This window comes from Ictidomys tridecemlineatus, chromosome 11, assembly GCF_052094955.1.
Source record: "Ictidomys tridecemlineatus isolate mIctTri1 chromosome 11, mIctTri1.hap1, whole genome shotgun sequence".
NCBI lineage: Eukaryota > Metazoa > Chordata > Mammalia > Rodentia > Sciuridae > Ictidomys > Ictidomys tridecemlineatus.
The window spans coordinates 87,088,187-87,108,421 of record NC_135487.1 but is presented as its reverse complement, the minus strand read 5'-3'; the positions used below and the strand labels follow the sequence as shown (position 1 = coordinate 87,108,421).

General features: G+C 35.9%; 1 protein-coding gene across 7 annotated transcripts in view; it reads left to right on the top strand.

Annotated features, from left to right (window-relative positions):
• Positions 1-2,938, top strand: part of Col11a1 (collagen type XI alpha 1 chain) — a 208,372-nt gene extending 205,434 nt beyond the window's left edge. For all 7 annotated transcript variants that reach the window (XM_078026837.1, XM_078026836.1, XM_078026841.1 and 4 more), the window contains 2 exons: positions 63-296; positions 1,273-2,938. In XM_078026837.1, the coding sequence (XP_077882963.1) occupies positions 63-296; positions 1,273-1,419 (381 nt within the window). In that variant the 3' untranslated portion in view covers positions 1,420-2,938. The remainder of the gene's footprint in view (positions 1-62; positions 297-1,272) is intronic.
• The last annotated feature ends 17,297 nt before the right edge of the window (positions 2,939-20,235 follow it).

The following is a 20,235-nucleotide window of genomic DNA, read 5'->3' as shown; positions in this document are numbered from 1 at the left end:
AGTGATTTATTTTTTCATAGCATAAAGAGTCTTTATGTGTCTTTTTATTCTTTTATTCCCAGCTTTCATATTTAGATGTTGAAGGCAATACCATTAACATGGTGCAAATGACATTCCTGAAACTTCTCACTGCCTCTGCTCGGCAAAATTTCACCTATAACTGTCATCAGTCAGCTGCCTGGTATGATGTGTCATCAGGAAGTTATGACAAAGCACTTCGGTTCCTGGGATCAAATGATGAGGAGATGTCCTATGATAACAACCCTTACATCAAAGCACTGCATGATGGCTGTGCGGTGAGTGAAATCTCTGCTTGACTTCTTCACAGATGAGAGGCAGCCTCTAACAGCCTCACTTTAATTCTACGCCAGATTTCTCTCAATTGCTGTCAGTTATTAATAAGATTTGATGCTTTACAATGACATATTAAGATACAGAGTTTTCAAAATGTTCATACACAGATATGCACACATGCAGACACTCTGAAATACACAAAGACACATTTTTGAAGACATAACAGAAGGTAATCTTGGATAGGTGCTTTTTAATTGTCACTGTGTTAACAGCAACTTAGGAAACTACTATCATTTTTGTTATCTTTATCTTCTGGAACCAGTGTTCATGCACATGGGAATTCCATATAATAGCAATTTGCTTTGGCTAAGTGTTGATGACTGAAGAGATAGCACAATTGCAAAATAAGAGAGTCCATGCTTTCAACAGAATGAGTGGGGTACAAGTAGAACAAGAAAGAGAACACAAAGCAGGTTATAGATGCAGAAGTCCTGGAAAGCATTCTAAATAGTAGTATATTATTAATATTTATAAAAATTAACATATGGCAGTAGAAATGTTTCAACTTTTGTTATGATTTTATACTGTATTTGACAAGAGAATTTGACAATCTATATCTTAATTATAACTAAAATAATAAGGATGTATTACTTATATTTTGGGATCTAGTACCAGCATCAATTTTTATATTAAATTTTATTTATCAACTTAATTAGTTTTAAATGTGCAGTATGTTGGATGATCATATTTGAGTTACTACAATTAAATATTAAGCATTATTGTTAATATTCAAAATTTAAAACTGAGTGTGATTCTCCACTCATAATAGCAAAAAGTTATCACATAATTATTGGCAAATTTGGGATTTATTCTCTTCTTTCTTATCTTCTAGCCTCCTATCAGAAGCTTAGGAAAATAACATGTGTTTTGGCAATATTAAATTATCATGTAATTTTTAATTTATGCTTAATTTTACAGTCCAGAAAAGGCTATGAAAAGACGGTAATTGAAATCAACACACCGAAAATCGATCAAGTACCTATCATTGATGTAATGATCAATGACTTTGGTGATCAGAATCAAAAATTTGGATTTGAAGTTGGTCCAGTTTGCTTTCTTGGCTAAGATTAAGATGAAGAACCTATGAAACCAACAGAAAATATACCTTGGTGCCAGCAATCCATTTCATGCCACATGCAAGTTTTGAATAAGGATGGTATAGAGTACAAATTGCTACGTATACTTGTACCATTTAGGAAATACTGATGCCCTTGAGGGGGCAGAATCATGTGAAAAGAGCTTTGAAAATCATAAAGAAATAAGGTAGTGTGGCTGAGATGGAAACAGGGCTGATTCTTAATTCTCGACCCTCATCTCTCCTTTTCCTATTTGGATTTCTTTGGTGCTGTAGAAAAAAAAAGACAGAAAAATATATATTCATAAAAAAATATGGTGCTCATTCCAGTCCATCAAGGATATGCTAAAACAATGTGTTTAATAAATTGTAATTATTTTATGTACAGTTCCATACTGTTATCTATATGTCCATTTCCAAAACTTGCACGTGTCTCAGAATCCCATCTGACTCTAATTTTATGACAATTGCGGAACTATGATGGCAATAAATATATGTATTACAAAAAATAAAGTTGCAATTTCTGATGTCTCTATTTCCCTTTCTTTGATTAATAATAAAATGCCTTTGTATATATTGATGTTGAAGAGTTCAATTATTTGATGTCGCTGACAAATTTCTCAGAGGGCAAAACCTGGAAGACTTTTGGGAGCACACTCCAATCAACTCTCTGCTGACAGTAACTTTAATGAATTTCAGCCAAAAATATCATGCATTTGGATGTTTTACTCAATGCTATACCTCAAACTATTTCTTCTCAGAATCCAGGATTTCACAGGATACTTGTATATATGGAAAACAAGCAAGTTTATATTTTTGAACAGGGAAATATGTATGAGAAATATTTTAACAAATTGATGCCTCCATCAAGCAAACAATCTTATGTACATTTTTTTCTCTATCTCATTGTTTCGGTGTGCTTCAAAAAAGCAGGTTTAAAGATGGAAACTAAGCAATTATTTATGAATTTGTGCAATGTTAGATTTTTAATCAGTCAACTTCTTGAATTTGACTCCAAGTTGCATATTATAAAAGTATCAAATATTATTTTACCTGCCCAACTGATACCATTTCTTAACTTTCAAGACATCATCCATCATTTGACCAACTTGATAGCTAAATAATACATTGGTGGACTGTTTTAAGCCATACTTACTCAAGACAATTGGAACATAATTTTCACTAAGGTATTTTCTTTCAGGTAGCTTGAAACAGCAATAAAATTTTAAAAATTACAAACTGAACTTTGTATCTATTTTTAAGTAATATATGTAAGACTTGAAAATAAATGTTTTATTATTTCTTATATGAAGTGTAAAATTAATTGATACCAGATTCCACTGGAACATTTTCAACTGATAATTTATCATGAAAGAACATACCTGTAATATTGAAATTAAAACGTGAACATTTGTCATTCAGAATTTATTTTATTTTTGAAATTAAGTTTGTAAATGTCCTTTCAAGAAGGGAGTTTTGAATCGCATAAATAAACTCAAGTCTTGTCTACCTGGATTGGTCATTCTCTTTTTTAAATAGGTTCCAAATTATTCTGGTTTGTAGAACAGGCTTTTCGTTCTCTTTCTTGACCATCCAGATTAGAATAATTTTGCACTTTTGAATAAGCATATTAACCTTCAGAGACAAGTGATTTAAGTATTGTAAAATACTAAACACTACACAAAATACTTTAATACTACACTCAAGATAGATTGTACTTAAAATTTCAAACTTTTTTCTTATAATTAAACATTTTACAAAGCCTCAAAAATGCCTTTTCATTCAGCATTATAAATACCTCCCAAACATTTAATTTGAAATAGTCTCTAATTCATAATAAATTATTTATTTTTGTAGGAGGAGCCTATACACCAAACACTGAAAGCATAGCAACAATAGAATATTTTGCAGATTAACTTGTATCAGAGATGCATTCTTATTTGTCTATTTAAGCAAAAGAGCCTAAAGTTTGGCACCAACAGAGAATGAATAGATAACTGAATGTTTTATGCTTTTCTATTCTTTTTATGTATGGATCTGATCCTCTGCATAACATCAGATTTTCTTTCTCTCCCCTATGATTGATTTAATCTGGACAAAAGAAAGTTCAGTTGAATAGAAAAGCACATTAGATGACATTTTAGTAGTAGCTTAGCCTGCTTAAGTTATTCATGTGAAAAATACAGAGAATAATATTAACCTTACAGGCAGAGATAGGTCATGGACCTGATTCACATAAAATTTGGTGTAAATTTAAGAAAAATATTAAAAATACAAAATATAGACATGAATGAACCAATATTACAACAAACTATAATCTTTTAAAAATGACCCATAACAAACAATATTGGGAAAACAACATTATTAGCTTTCTGATCTACTGATGTGGTAACTGTATCTTATATTTTTGGCTGCAATCTCTTTGCCTCTTCACAGGAGAATTTTATAATTTAATTTCTAAAATAAGTTTGTCTAACATGTTAGACCAAAATAATTTTTATTAGTAATAGCTTTGCAATATTTTAGTTTCACATCTTGTTATTGGGAAGTGTTATAAAAGATCATTTCAAGATTTATGTAAAGCTCTTTCTTTCATATATGCACTATAAATCTCATGAAAGTTAACCAGACCAGATTCTGATTCTATACATTTTAAAGTTTGTCTTGCCTCTGCTGACAATTAAATTCATCTTTTGTATACCAAAACGCATGCAAGCCATGGCACAAATTTTGCCTTCATATCATTTTGGATATCATGACATATGACGATTACTCTAGAAAATTATTCCTACACTAGGATTGCAGGCATTGCTTATACATAAAATTAACTGCAAGTCAAATTATTATACCCCACATATTACATGAACCTCAAATAAACAAATTCCTTTTTGAATTACCTCCTCACTATTTCCTTCCACACTATCCAATATAAGGCAGGTTAGCAAAGAGAAGTTGGGGTAAAGAGGCAATGTTCTTAATCGATCATGGTCAAAGTATTTGACATTGGCAAATGTTAACAATTATATGATCATTTGAGCTTATTTTTAGGAGGCTTTTCAATGTCTTAAATGGTGCTCAAGCATGAGAATTATACTGAAGCTTGGGTTTTATTGATTTCATATTAACCTGCATGCTGGATAATTGCAAAACATATGAGTTAATTAAAGGCCTTGTTCTTATAACAGAGAAATAGTGGCTACTACTGCTCTAGATTTCTTATAGCTACTATTATCACCACAGTATAAGATCCTTTCTAAGATGTAGCTAATAACACAAGTGCTGCCCACTTCACAGAACTATTATAATGATTTAATGTTTGTAAAGTAAAACCTATACAAATTGCATGAACACAGAGGCCCAAATTTTCACACCCTCATATACAATCTTTATAAATAATTAACAAATAATACACAGGGCACAAGTCTTTTTACATCCAGGAAAACCAAATTCATCAGACATAGTTTCTCTCCCTCTCTCTCTCTCTCTCTCTCTCTCTCTCTCTCTCTCTCTCTCTCTCTCTGTGTGTGTGTCTCTCTGTGTGTGTGTGTACTAGAACTTGTTTTGCTCTTAGAAGGATGAGTATAAGGATGTCTCAATTTTTATATTTTCCTATTCCCATCTGCCTGTATTGGCTGCATGATTAACCAATGTCCAGTGTGGCTGCAGCCCAGAGATCCATAGATTGCAGGAAGATTTACAATAAAATATTTTGCAGAAAGATATCCTGCATGCCACATTCCCAAGTTCAGCAATCAGTACCTAGCAACCCCTGCAGGATTCTCACTTATTTTCATTCAAGTAAATCCATCAGTCAAATATTTATAAGGAGATTCATTAGGGGGGAAAAAAGGAGGAGAAAACAGTTATGGACCCATGGTTAACTCTGCCCTTCAAAAACCAAAAATTGAAGTTGTTTCAGAAATATTTCACATTCCTAAAACTGGGACTTATTTTACAGTAACCTTATAATGGCATTTCTGCCTAAAAACTATTTATATGAAGTTATGTAGAAACACGGATCCCTACTTTACAGCACCTCTCTATGTCTATAAAGAAATAAAGATGTAGTTCTTCCTTTCCATAATGCAAAAAAGATTTGACTTTTATCAAACTAACAAGCATATCCTGTGTCATAGTGGCAGGTCTTATTTCAGTGCCAACCTAAGGCCTTCGATGAGTCAATTAGCATGTCAATTACACTACCTTATGAGGGTCTTGTTGTCAATAAAATGCTTGACTGCCATTTGTTGGCTCACAGAAGAGAATGGTTATTTTGGTTTCAAAAGAAAATTCATATGAAACGTCAGAAATGTCTTTTATCAACCCTATGTGGGATATCCACACTTTAAATTTAATGGAGCAATCGAGTTCACTAAAAATTTTATTTGCAGGTCCCTCAGGTTAGCATGGGGCAAGGTATACATAACGAATTCTGAACAAGTTTTGGTATCTCATCTATTGTAGGATAATAAAATATGTTTGTAAAACATTTAATAAACATTCCCTTAATAGTTCACATTCTGTAAGGTAAAATTTATTTTTAAAATCTGCACTGTAGATTTATGGAACTTTTAAGTTTCTTATCTGTTAGGGTACAGACAGTTGAGGATAGTGGGGACCAGGTTAAGAGAATAATTGTATAAAATCAGCCCCACTGTGCTGACTCCCACATGCTTTCTTTTTTAAGAAGCAATTTACCTGCAGTCCTGCCTGGCCTAAGTGGACAGGGTATATCAGATTTCTCAGAAAACTACCTTCTATCTGAAGAAGAAATGGAGCCCCAAAATAACAAAGTTGATGAAACCAAGTTAACCTGAAGAGGAAGACTTTTTGGTAACCAGATCCTGAAACTCTGGTAGATAAGAATAGCTCCTTCTAACCATAAAATCTATAAAAATGTATGGTTAAGAATCCAGTTGGAACTAATAAACACGAGCCAAGGTGACCTAGAGTTGCCAAGACAGTTGGGGCTTTAAAGTCTGGTGTCATCTTTCTGGCAGTCAAAAGTTAAGAGGTAGACCTAGGGGGGACTCTCTAGAAATTTCTCTCAGATCCCAATAAAAGTGGAGCACAGGTAGGCACAGTAGCACATACCTGTAATCCCAGTGGCTCAGGAGGCTGTGGCAGGAGGCTCACAAGTTCAAAGCGAGCCTCAGCAAAAAGCAAGACACTAAGCAACCCAGTGAAATCCTGTCTTTAAATAAAATACAAAATAGGGCTGGGGATTGGCTTAGTGGTTGAGTGCCCTGAGTTCAATCCCCAGTACCAAACAAAAACAAAAACTGGAGTGCAGGAGAGGCATACTGTCCTGAAAGTTCCCATGCTCTTCCTTGAAAATGTCCTATTTCCCATTTCCTATCCCTTCCATAAACTCATTCATGTTGCTCTGAGACACATGTCTGAAATCTTTCTGATCTGATCGCAAGAATCAGGATTTGAAGCAGGCTCTCCACATTGTCTTGATTTCTAGGAAAAGCATCTATAATAATCTACTTAGAAAGAAACTGAGGGAATTTGTTAGATAATACTATCTAGTTATCTTCACATTACCCTACATGCTTTTATATCACTATTGAAAGAAATAATAGGAAGAAAATAGTAACAGAATTTTTAAAAAAACCCTTAAAAGTCTTTGTTATTTAAGTGAAAGTGGAAAAGTGATATAAATAGGTTTTTTTTTTTTTGGTTAAATAATTGAAAGCCTTTTTTAAGTAAAATTTTATGTAAATATTTTTTTCAAGACATAGTCATGGAACATCAATACCAGAAAACATGAGGGTATTTAATCATTAATAAATCAATAGCCAAGTATAGGATGTAGCCCCACTATAGGTACAGGGTTCATTAAAAAATAAAGTAAGAAAACCAGCCAACTTAACAAAAGAATTTTGATATCAGTTTTCTACCCTATATCCTTTTTTGCATCTAATAGAAAAGACAAATCCATCATATCTAAAAAAAAAAATAAAATAGTATTAAGTTTCTGATGAAAGATTCAAGGACCTGAAAGACCAGCATGAAAAGCTGGTATGAAGGTATACTCCCAGAAGAAGCTGGTCAGCCTCAATATTTGTAGAGATTGGATATGTGTGGAGAAGGAAAGCCCCTTTACATAAGAAATCTATGAGAGAATTCCAGAAGCATACATAATTTGACATGAAGAGGACAAGAAGTCTGATGTTTTGTCATGCAGTGGAGAAAATAGCATCCTTTGTGGCTAAGGTTTAGGTTTAGGTTAAAAGGATTGAAATTTAAACAAGGGAGCCTGGGTATATGCATAAGATAACAATCAGTGTTGGTGTCTGAGAAGTGCAAAGTCCCAGTGGAGTTAAATTGACAGATTATCCATAATAGGTACTCTACTGTGAGTGGATCTGAGAGATGAGTCAGCTAAAGAAGACCAAGACGGAGTGCCAAGGAGTGGCTGCAGAAATTCAAGTGGATAGCCATACAGATTTGGACTGTAGTAATAATAACTGTATGATTTAGCATGAAGGAACGAGCGTAAATCGATTTAGGAGGAAAAAAATGACTATTTTTTTTATTGCTTAAAAATATTCCAGAGTCATTCACTGGATATATCTTACAATAAGTTATAGTATCCTAGCCTTAAAAAAATAACCATATCAATATGGAAAATAAACCATATCTTTACTCAACTCTGAAGAGTCTAAAAGAGTGTCACTGAAATATATTAAATTGATTCAACTCAGTTGGCTTTGTGTCTCAAGTTTTTTCTCATACAGTATTTCAGCGTTACACACGAAAAGAACTTGCCATTGCTAAAATAATGTAGGTTTCTAGTATTATGAACAAATGCCTGTCCCACATGTAAATAAAATTTTGTGTATATTATCAACCATGGAAGAGATTCAATAAATTATAGTTATATATTCTTGCCCCTTGATGCTGAATTTTCATAAGTAAAAATAGGCACATAAAATAATTAGATGGGAAGTCTTAGGAATAATTTGCTCAATGGGTATGAAAAACATTAGCTAGGTAGAGAAAGATGAGAGCAATGGATCTACTCAATAAACATTACAATACACAAATGAAGAAATTATATCTGTGACTCTGTTGCCTGCCCTTCCAGTCAACCTTATTATAAGTAGATAGTAACTGGCTCTATTTTCTTAACCACTGTTTACTCTTCAAGTATAATGAATTCAACTGCTATATTTTGAAAATATTCAACATTACAGGCAATAGTGTTTTCACTAATCTAAAGTGCATTTTCTTGTAGCTAATGACTCATGGTGTCAAGATCAGCTCCCCTTCCTGAGTTCCTTTTTTATTGGCACCACCATCCACAGCATTGCCAGGGCAAAAGATAGCTGGAGTCATTATCGATTGCTTGCTATTCTTTAAAATTAGTAATCCATTTTTTTTTCTAGGCTGTTTCTTAAACATCCTTCACACCTGTTCCTTCCCCTCATCTGCATTACCACTGACCAAGTTTATATAGGAATATTTTTCACCATATAGTTATAAAAACTTTCACTTCCTTTCCACTCAAATCTATTTCTCATCTTGAGAAGACTTTACTATTTAAAATGTAGAAGTAAGCTATTTGTGGCCATGTATAAATTTCCTCAATGACTTCCCATCACCTGCAAAGTTTTCTGTTTTAAAATTTTAACAAGGCACATTGTACAAAACTGGAATAACATTTTGCAAATTCAGATTGTGATATGCCCTGATATGTACTATTCCATTTGGTGGTATTGTGTTTTATTTCAGAAAATATTAGTTATATTCACTGAAGGAACCCCCAAGACAGTGTAACCCATGGAGGAGGAGGAAGAAGAAGGCAAAACCTTGATCCTTCCCCAATAAATCCTTTCCTAGTGATAAGACAATCCCTGGGAAGGAGGCATGAAACGTTAATCCTTTCCCAGTAGATTCTTTCCCAGTGACAATGAAGCCACCGGAAAAACCTCTATCTCAGAGCAAAGCCTGTCCATGGCCTTTGTCCTTGGAAAAATCCACAGAGCACTCCTAAGCACATTCCCACCCTGCTAAGTTGTTTATCTACAAATAACAGGAGAGATCTGCTGCACCAGGTGTCCCTAGGTAGGGACCCATAGCAGCCCCCTAGCAGCCACAAATCAGCATGAGACAGGGAAATACCTGGGATGCCAGATGACCCTCCCAGTAGTTTATGGTGGTTGATAACATGTTGGGAAACCATGTAGTTCAGCAGGTATATCCCTCTTGGCTTAAACCAATCAGTTCAAATGAATACCCCTTTTGTACTGACCAATCACCCCTACCCAACTTGTTCCCGCCATTGAATGTGCTAATCATGTTTTAGAGTTGTTATTTGATTTTCCCGCAGTGTGTGATGATTTGCTATGATGTATGTGAAGTCCCTGCCCTCTCCAAAAAAATGTATAAAAATGCGCACACCCTGGGCTCGGAGCCTCTCAGCATCACCAGTTGCTGTGTGTGTGTGCGCGTGCGCACGCGGAGGACCGAGCTAGCTCGCAATAAACACCTTTTTGCTGCTTACATCATCTTGGGTCTCTGGTGGTCTTTGGGGGTCCCGAATTCGAGCATAACACCACACGTTAACTCTATCCCAGTGAGAATAAGATGAGCCCCTGAGGAAAAAGATCCACTGAACTCTGGACCCTCCATCTTTTCCCCATAAAAACAAGTTTCAAATTTTTACCACCTTTTTCCTGAATGCTCCAACTGACATGCCCTGTTGAAGTCTCCAATGATTAAGTCACCTTGCAGTGTAACTTGTAAAAACCCAAACCTCTCTTGTAACTGGTGGGCATTATTAACCCAGAAAGTGGGTAAGCCTGACTGATCAACTCTGTAGCTGAATAAATGGCATCACTCTGACTTATGAGGTCTGCTCTGTCTCCTCCGTCATTTATCCTCATTAAAGTAATAAATTATTTACTTTTGAAAACATTGGCCAATGGAATAAATTGTAAAGAAAAGCTTTTTAGTGTGCTTTAATTTTTCTTTCTTTTTTTCTTTTCTTTTTTTTTTTTTTTTTTTTGGTACTCAAACATGAATTAGTTCCCAATGAATAGCAAATCCCTGCCTGATTAATATGAGCATAGGAAGACCTAGGTAACTGAGCTCTTTCTTAGTGTTTCACTCTGATCTCTTGACATTGAACAAGTTAAATTGTGTGGCGCTTCTGAATATATAGAGATTTTTTTTTCCAAAAGGGTATGTTCAGTTCAGTGGTCTAACCAAAATCAATTATTAAAAAATGAAAATGATCTTATTGTTTACAGTGAGGGAATTGGCTTTTTAGAAAAGATATAGTTAAGTATATCTGTAGATTAAATGATATTGAAAAAGTCAAGTTTAGAAAGTTCAATAATGTGGGATTTAATTTCTAATGTCCTTCTGAGTAGAAAAAAATCTAAAAGTCTAAAAAGTACCCTCTCATAGGTGATTTTTGCATATGCTTATAAGGAATGTTACTTCCCCTCTTTTTGATCATCTCTTGTCTTTGGGAACAAGTTGCACAAACACTCAACTCTTGTCATGGAAATTAGTTCTTTGCATGTAAAATTCTCATTTGTAACAAAAAGGAAGAGATGAATCATCAAATAAACAAAAAGTTAAAAACAGAAAAAATTCAAGCTAATTCTAGTTAGCTTCATTCAAATAAAGCATCTGGAGGCAGACTCAGAGGTGGTCCTCTAGTATACCATGGCAGTTAGTATACAAGACTTCCCAGTCAGAATCCTTCACAATGATGCAAATCCTTGTCAAAATCACATGCATTGTTATTGAAATCAGGGCTGCAAATTGTCCCTAAGTAACACATCTGTTTAACAAAAAGAAAGCTGATATTAAAATGCAAGGATCTTTGGAGACTCACAAGAACCAAGGAACCAAAGATTTTTTTTTTAAAGCACTATATACTGTATACATCCCTCCTCACTCACTAATTTCTACCTAAAATTAATCTTCTGTTTTCATTAAATGCTTGGTCTAAAAAGAGCACTTTATGAGCAAAATATAATTTTCTAAAGAAATTTGGTGCTAAATGCTAAATATATTCACATATCCATGTACATGTAGATGAAAGAAAATTGCCTAATTAGCAATAGAGATCTTTTAAAAAATAAGTTATGATTGCCATTTTTTATTCTTAACATGACCGTTAAACTACCCAAGTATTAAAAAGTTTAACTTAATTTCTTGTTATTCATATCCATTGAGGTTAATTGTGCAATGTATGTGTATCACATATTTATATATTTATATATCCATATAGATTTATATATTTCTGAGATATTTATTGATGCCTTCATAGTCTTAATATATGTGGATGGGTTTGAAAAACTAGCCTCTATCTCAGAGCAAAGCCTATCCAAGGAAGGGACATGGCCTTTGTCCTTGGAAAAACCCACAGAGCACTCCTAAGCACATTCCCACCCTGCTAAGTTGTTTATCTACAAATAACAGGAGAGATCTGCTGCACCAGATGTCCCTGACTCAGTCAGGCTAGGTAGGGACCCATAGCAGCCCCCTAGCAGCCACCAATCAGCATGAGACAGGGAAATACCTGGGATGCCAGATGACCCTCCCAGTAGTTTATGGTGGTTGATAACATGTTGGGAAACCATGTAGTTCAGCAGGTATATCCCTCTTGGCTTAAACCAATCAGTTCAAATGAATACCCCTTTTGTACTGACCAATCACCCTTACCCAACTTGTTCCCGCCAGTGAATGTGCTAATCATGTTTTAGAGTTGTTATTTGATTTTCCCGCAGTGTGTGATGATTTGCTAAGGGATGCTATGATGTATGTGAAGTCCCTGCCCTCTCCAAAAAATGTATAAAACTGCTGCAAACCCTGAGCTTGGGGCCTCTCAGCATCACCAGTTGCTGTGTGTGCGTGCGGAGGACCGAGCTAGCTCACAATAAACACCTCTTTGCTGCTTACATTGATCTTGGGTCTCTGGTGGTCTTTGGGGGTCCGGAAATCGAGCATAACAGGTTCTCTAAACTTCTGTTATAAGAATCTTCAATCCTCAGATGGCACATCCTTTAAGGCAATTTTAAGAGAATTTAGACTAGATTAGACACAGACATAGGAAGCAGTAAGAGTTTGGCAGAGAGCCAAGGAATTAAAGAGAAAAAATGTTTAATCTGGCTTTATCCTTAATATGCCATGGGACTTAAGCATGTAGAAATAATACTGAAAGACCAAAGTGATCCCATGTAAGTTTCTATCATAGTAAAAAGCTATGTTGCTCTTCCTGGAACAGGGTGTCTTTGGTATTTATATTTTAACCAATCATGTGGAGCAATGACTTCTCATTTTTCCAAAACGTCTAACCATGACCACAATTTTTATAGATTTTTTAAAAATTGTTTTCCACAAAATGGACTAGGAATATGTTGATAAACTGATGGGGCAAAAATGGCTTAAGGAAAATACTAATTTCTGCCATAAAAAAATCACTCTAAGAATATTATTAAACAGAAGAGTGTTATCTATAATATTTGATAAAAAGACCAACAATTCCTTAATTCTCCTTATCCTCCCTTTTTTTATTCACAGATTTAAAATGGTTTTTATAATTCACATATTATTACTATTGTAGTCTAAGCTCCTTCTTAGATCCATTTCCTGACTCTTCTTTCTTACTAATTGCCCACACTGACACCCTACATATGCACACAAGCACTTCTCTAGCTGCCAGGTTAATTTTCCTAAATTTACACAATTTAAACAATCTGAATTATCTTCTACCACTATAATGTGGCCTAACAAACAATTGTAATATTTGATCCTCTGAATGTTAAGTAATATTTTATCCTTCATGGGTTCATGATTAAAGGGGAGGCTTTTTGTGGTCAGGTCCAGACTAGGCTGATCTTGTTTGGGTTCAGTCATGTGTCTATGGCAATTAGAAGTCAGGCTGCGGGCTGGTGATCAAGATGGCCTTTCTTGGGTCAGATTTCTTTCACAAGGCCTCTCTTCTTCTAGCAGGTTGGACCAGGCTTCTTCAAATAGCCATCACAAAGAGGAGAGAGAGCTGGCTGGGAAGTGCACACGTGTAATCCCAGCAGCCTGGGAGGCTGAGGCTGGAGGATGGTGAGTTCAAAGCCAGCTCAGAAAAAGTGAGGTGCTAAGCAACTCAGTGAGACCGTGTCCCTAAATAAAATACAAAATAGGGCTGGGGGTGGGACTCAGTGGTTGACATTCATTTGAAGTCCAGAACCAAAAAAATCAAAACTACTACGTTGTTAAGTAGTTTACATTCGGTTTGTCAAAGCAAGACATGAGCCAGAAGATACATTGGAAAGGAGAAATAGGTCAACCTACCAAATAAAAAAAATCCACAAGTTGCATGACAATGTGCACAGAGTGAGTAAAAGATTATAATGATTCCTGGATTTTCCCATAATCTCGGTCAATTTTCTGCTCACAAACTATGTATTTCATACTCTGATCAAATACAAACCCTGTTTCCAAAATTTTAAATCCCAAACCTACTTTCATCTGTTCTAACTTCCATTTTTCATTTGATTTAACCCTCTTTTTTATTCTTCCTCAATATGCTGAGTCAGATCACCTACTCACTCTGGTAAGAATATGCCTGGTATTTTTATTCATCTGTACTCTGTCACTCAAGCCCCATATCTTAAATGTCTTTTTTTTTTCATGCTTATTCAAATTCTGATTTTATTAAATACCATTTGCATTAATCCTTTGCTCCTATTAAAGCCTCAGATGTTTTCTGATTACTCTAATAGATATTGCTATTTTTATTTTTGAATTTTCACAGTACAAACATGAGTTATACACAATTGCCACTCTTGGTTGTGTTACAGGGCTAAGTACAGAGCTTGGTTGTGTTACAGGAAACTGAGGCAGCACAAAGACACCCTCCCCCCGAACACACACACACATTTCAAATCCTGATTCTTGTGATCAAATCAGAAAAATTTCAGATATGTTTCTCAGAGTAACAGGCATTAGTTTATTGAAGGAATAGGAAAAAGGAAAGGGAATACTCTCAAAAGAGAAAGTGGATCCTCTTTGAGAGGAGAACTGTGTGCCTCTCCTGCACTCCATCCAGTTTTATTGGGGATCCCAGAGAAGTTTCTAGAGAGTCCTCTCCACGTCTTGACTTTTGACAGCAGGATGACATCAGATTTTCAGGTCTATACTGCCTCAACAATAATAGGGCATTTTGGACTGTGCTGACCAGTTTTAATTGAATTCTGAACCATACATTCTTACAGATTTTATGATTATGAGGAATTACCCTTTGTCACTGAGTTCTGGGATCTGCTCTATGAAAAGGTTTGTAATGCCAGATTCCTGGGACCCCAGTAGACTTCCAAGAGCTGAATCCAATGCAATCACACAAGAGTCTTTATTGCAAGCTCGAGCCTGGACTCACAACCATTTCTAATGCAGAGGGCCCAAAGAGTGAGTCCAGTCCTTTGTTCAGTGAGATTTTATAGCTTTGGGGGGATATTCTATGTGTCACAACATCACATAGCAAATCATTTCATACTGTGGGAAAATCAAACAAATCTTAACATTGATTAGCACATTCACTGGCAGGAACAAGTTGGGTAAGGGTGATTGGTGAGTGCAAGAGGTGGATACATTTGAACTGATTGGTTTAAGCCTTGAGGAGTGTACTCGCTAAACTACAGGGTTTCCTAACATGTTCTCAATCACAGAAACTACAGGGAGGGTCACCTGGCATTTCAGGTATTTTCTCTGTCTCATGCGGATTGGTGATTGCTAGGGGGTTGCTATGGGTCATAGTCAGGCATTAGGCCCATTGTGTGGTCTTTCAGGGAGCTAGCATAACTAAGTCAGCAGATCTCTCCTGTTATTTACAGACAAACAACTCAGCAGGGTGGCTACATGCCTAGGAGTGCTCTGTGGGTTTTCCAAGGACAAGGGTCATTCCCTCTCCCTTTGGATAGGCCTTGAGTTAGAAGCTGGTTTTGTTTTTAAAAAATGGAGTCACATCAGTTTCTCAGGTTCACAAAATTCTCCCTCTTCAGGGTATGTGATTTCCTCTCATCAACATTGTTATTTCAGGCATGAATTTCTCCTTCAGATAACAGGTAGTGTGCTGAGGAAGATAACATATCCTGTCCAATTAAGTCATGCAGGGCTGCAGGTAAATTGCTTCTTGGAAAAGAAAGCATGTGGAAGTCAGCATAGTGGGCCCATTTGAAAGAATTATTCCCTTAACTTCATGTTCCCATCATTTGCATCTGTCTGTCCCTAATCAGTTGCATATTGTTTGCATCACATACTGCAGTGAATGTTAGTTTAGTACACCCAATCAGAGTAAAAATGTGTATTCTTTACAGTATAAAATTAACTCTAAGTATATCTTAGTTATATTGTTGGTTAAACTGCAGGATTTGAGTATATTTGGAGATAGGGTCTTTATAAAAAGTAATCAAGTCATAATTATGGATACATCCTTTCTTTTCTTTCTTTCTTTCTTTTTTTTTCTTTTTTTTTATGATGTTTATGTTTGAAGGTAGGGCCCTGTACATGTGAGGAAAGCACTCTACCAACTGAGCTATATCCCCAGCCTAGATACATTTTTGAAAGTTCTTATAAAAATGGGAAATTGGACATAAAGATTAATACAAATACAGGACAGTGCAAAGGGACACAACAAGAAGAGAACCAGCTAAAAGCCAAGAAGAGAGGCCAGAAGATTCTTTTGATTGCTTTCATGAGAAATCAACTCCATCAGCATCTCCATTTAGAATGTAAAAGATATGTCTCCACAAAAGAAAAGATATGCAACACAGTTTTAAAGAAGTCCTAGCAAACTAATATGAAGAATTTATCAAAGATTTATTATTAGATTTATGAAATAGAGAAAGACTTAAGAATATCAATAATTCCATGTTCTTAACAAAAGAAAGCTTAAGCAAATTGCTAGGAAATTAAAATTTATGGATCCCAGTTTCTCAATATTAAAAAAAATGCTTGCAGTGTTGATTATCCAAAATTAAATTATTAACCAGTAAACTAATTATGTTACCTAGCTCATATCTTATCTGTGAGAAAAGGAAACACCTGCAGCAGGAAAGAGAAAAACTGACTCAAATGTATTGAATTTGAAGAGCAAAGCGGGCTGTTTTCCTCTGTGCACCTATAAGACTGTATTTGGTGGACAGGTGATAAATGTTTATGAAATCTATGAAATTAAAAATTGAGTATAAATTCTCATTGCGTTTACAAAGGAAATAGGTTCAGCTGAGAGACATCTACATTTATTTCTTCTCCTGGGGGTCCAGTGGTGAATGAGACAGACCTATCTCATAACTTTGTGACTTTAATGATAAACCGGGTACTAACAAAATATTTAAAATATCATTCACAACAACAACAACAAAGGCAACAATAATGGTGATAATGAAGAGTAATGAATCTTTTGATTGGCAACATATGGGGACCTGAAGCAATGGATGTGAGGACTCTAACCTTCATATGGGAAGCCAAGAAAGTACCATTGGTCTGAAACCAGAAATGTGTAGAGATTTTCCATCTTGACGACAGTGAGAAAGAGAAAGTGCATGAAGAAAAGAGAAAAAAAATGATTAAATCATGAATCTGGGAGGAAAAAGAATATCTTGGAAGACCAAAAGACTGAGTAGAATTACCTTTATTTTGAAGTATGATTTAAAAAGCTCGTCCCTTCTTAGCTCTTCTCTTACCACACCAGAAAGTTCTCTGGTGTAGTTCTTAAACTTTCTATGAACCAGACTGTGGCTTCTGCAGCCGGCTGCCTGGCCTGGCCTGACACGTTAGAAACAAGGAATAAAACAGGAAGACATGCCTCAGAGACTTGCTTAAACTTCTGCAGTGAAGAGAAACACAGGTCTGACCACCAAAATTGAAAACCCAAAGCAGTACTTCAGAGATAAAAACGGCACCAGAAATAGAAGCGAGCAATCATCAAGAGAACAATTTAAAGCACCTGGTGATGATTTAGTCTCACAGCCCAACTCAGGCAGAAGAAAATTCAATATTGTTCAATGAAGTAAATAAAGTATTGAGGAAAATAAAATCCCAGGGCCTAAGATAACAATACTATTGATGTTTGCAGAGTCTGTGTGACAGATGCTCTCAGGCTGCCACTACAGAGGAGGCTGCACAGCTATACACCAGCTTGTGCCATAATAAACCATTCACTATCGACAGGCTCATCCTGAAAACAGAGAGATTTGGGCAGATATCCTGTGTTCTGTTCTTTAGGGGAGCCCTGCCCTACTGCCAGCAGTCAGCTGGACAATGATTCTTTGAGCCAGGGGGAGCTGTTTGCCAGATGGAGCTCAAAAAAGATGTGAGACATGATTTTCCCATAAGTAGGTCTTAAATTGGCCTCATCTCCAAAGCCACCCAAGGGGTATTAATATGAACCACAGGAGGACTATTTGCATGATAACCCCTAGCATCTTCTGGAAAAATCATTAAAGAGATACAGCAGAAGTCCTAATGTGAGTACCAGTGAGCCAGATTTGGCTCTCAGACCTATACTATTTGGACTGTATAATATTGGCTCACATGTATCTCTTTTTTTTTTCTTTTTAATTAGTTGCTAACCTTTAAAAACTTGAATTTCTGGCTTCTCTTGAAAATTCAGAGGATCTAATAAAATGAAAACAAGTGCCTATTCCATCTTGTAGATAGGGCATGTGTTCTTTAATTTGCTATATCCTCCAGGACTCTCTGTGGTTGTGCTTATATCTGGCTTGCTTCATATCAGTTAGCCCTTCTAGACATTTGAGTCTTAAACAGAGGACTGATATCTTAGACAAATAAAGACAAAAAGGAGGTTGAAGATTAGAGATGAAAGAGGGAACTTGTTCTCCAGGGGGGGAAAAAAAAGCCATTTCTATGAGAAATATATTAATAATAGTAGAGGATAGGAAAGGTACCAGAATACAACAGTTACTATTATGGCATTATGTAAAAATGTGGATGTGTAACCGATGTGATTCTGCAATCTTTGTAATGTTTTGAATAACCAATAAAAAAAAGAAAAAAAAGAAATATATTAATAAATTCAACAGAAATCGGGTCTATCATAGAGTTATCTAATAAAGGGAGCCAAATCTTAAAAAGAAGAGGGGAAAAAAACCAATCAGGGACATAAAGCAAGATGTCTTATGGGATGGCTTGCACTCCTAACCAGAAAAATGAAGTAGCCAAGAACTCAGAAAGATCGATCCTACTAAAGTGAAGTCTTTATCTAAGCTAACCTGCATCAATAATCTTCTCTGTGGCTTGATTCCATCTGATAAAAGCATCATGAGGAAACATATTCTGGAAATGAATTGTTCTGTAATTTGAGATTGGGCTATCTCTGGTTTAATTAGTTCCACATCAGATGTCTGAGGAAGAATGTGGGAAGTGTTGGTGCCAGAAACACAAAGGAGAAAATATAACCTAGATGTATAAGAAACAACTGAAGCGTTATACTTCACAGGTCTTGGTGATGCTGCTCAATGATTGTTATTCCTTCAGGCTCTGACAAAGTCCAAATGAGCTCAAAAATTACAAAGAAACCTCAGAAATCTTGAATTCAGACCTAAAATAAGATGAGCTGCTCACTCTTCTCGGTTCCCGTGTAAAGGTTTGGAGCAATCTAGAGAAAACTGCTTATGCTCATCTGTCTGTCCTCACCAACACCATCAAGAGCTAAGATTTATGAGAAAAAAAGCACAATGCATAGCCTGTAGCTTGACTTTTTCCTAGAAGCTGAGAAGATGAACTCAGCTGATGTTGCTGAGAATCATGCTCCCGGACTGGAAAGCCCATGCAGATCTCTAGCACCTGTGTTGAAGATCTGGAAGTGATGCTGCACCAGGCCAGAGTTTGTTTTATTAGGTTTCCCTCAAAGACATTTTGAGGACACTGAAAACAAAATTAAATAGGGTTCTCTTTTACTGGCCCTTTGTGTAAAAATAGCAAGTTTTGGTTTGGCCATTTTATCTGTCATCTGTGGACATTTCTGGCTTGTCAGCATCTTCAACTATTAAGTATATGATATATGTGGAACAAAGATAACCCAAGCGTAGCCAGGCTTCATAATGCATGCCTGTAATTCCAGTGGCTTAGGAAGTTGAGGCAGGAAGACTGCAAGTTTAAGGCCAGCCTTAGCAACTTAGTGAGGCCCTAAGACAACTTAGCAAGACCCTATCTAGAAATAAATAAATAAATAAGGACTGGGGATGTGGCTCAGCAATTAAGTGCCCCTGGGTTCCATCCCTGGTACAAGGGGAGGGGGGAGACCGAAGGGTAATGGGTTGAATAACATCTCCCCAAAATTATGTCCACCTGGAACTTCAGAATGTGCCCTTAATTGGAAATGGTGTAGTGTGCATATAATGGAATTAAGATGAGTTCATACTGACTAGGGTAGACCCTGATTCAACGTGACTAGTATTGTTATAAGAGAGAACACATAGGTACAGAGAGTCAGAGATTAAAAAAAAAGAAAGAAAGAAAACTGTCACTATTTGTAGATAATTTTCAGTGTAGAAATTCCAAAGGCATTGTTTTATTTTACAAAAATAAAACAATCTTTGAACTAATAAATGTATTTAGCAGGGTTGAAGAATACAAATTAACCTATAGAAATTATCTCTATTGCTGTATGCTAGCAATAAACACATGGATACTAGAATGGAATATTACTTAAAACTGTGAAGAGGACTAGGAATGTAGCTCAGAGATAGAGCACTATCCTGGTATGCACAAGGCCTGGGTTCAATCCCCAACACCACACACATACACACACACACACACAC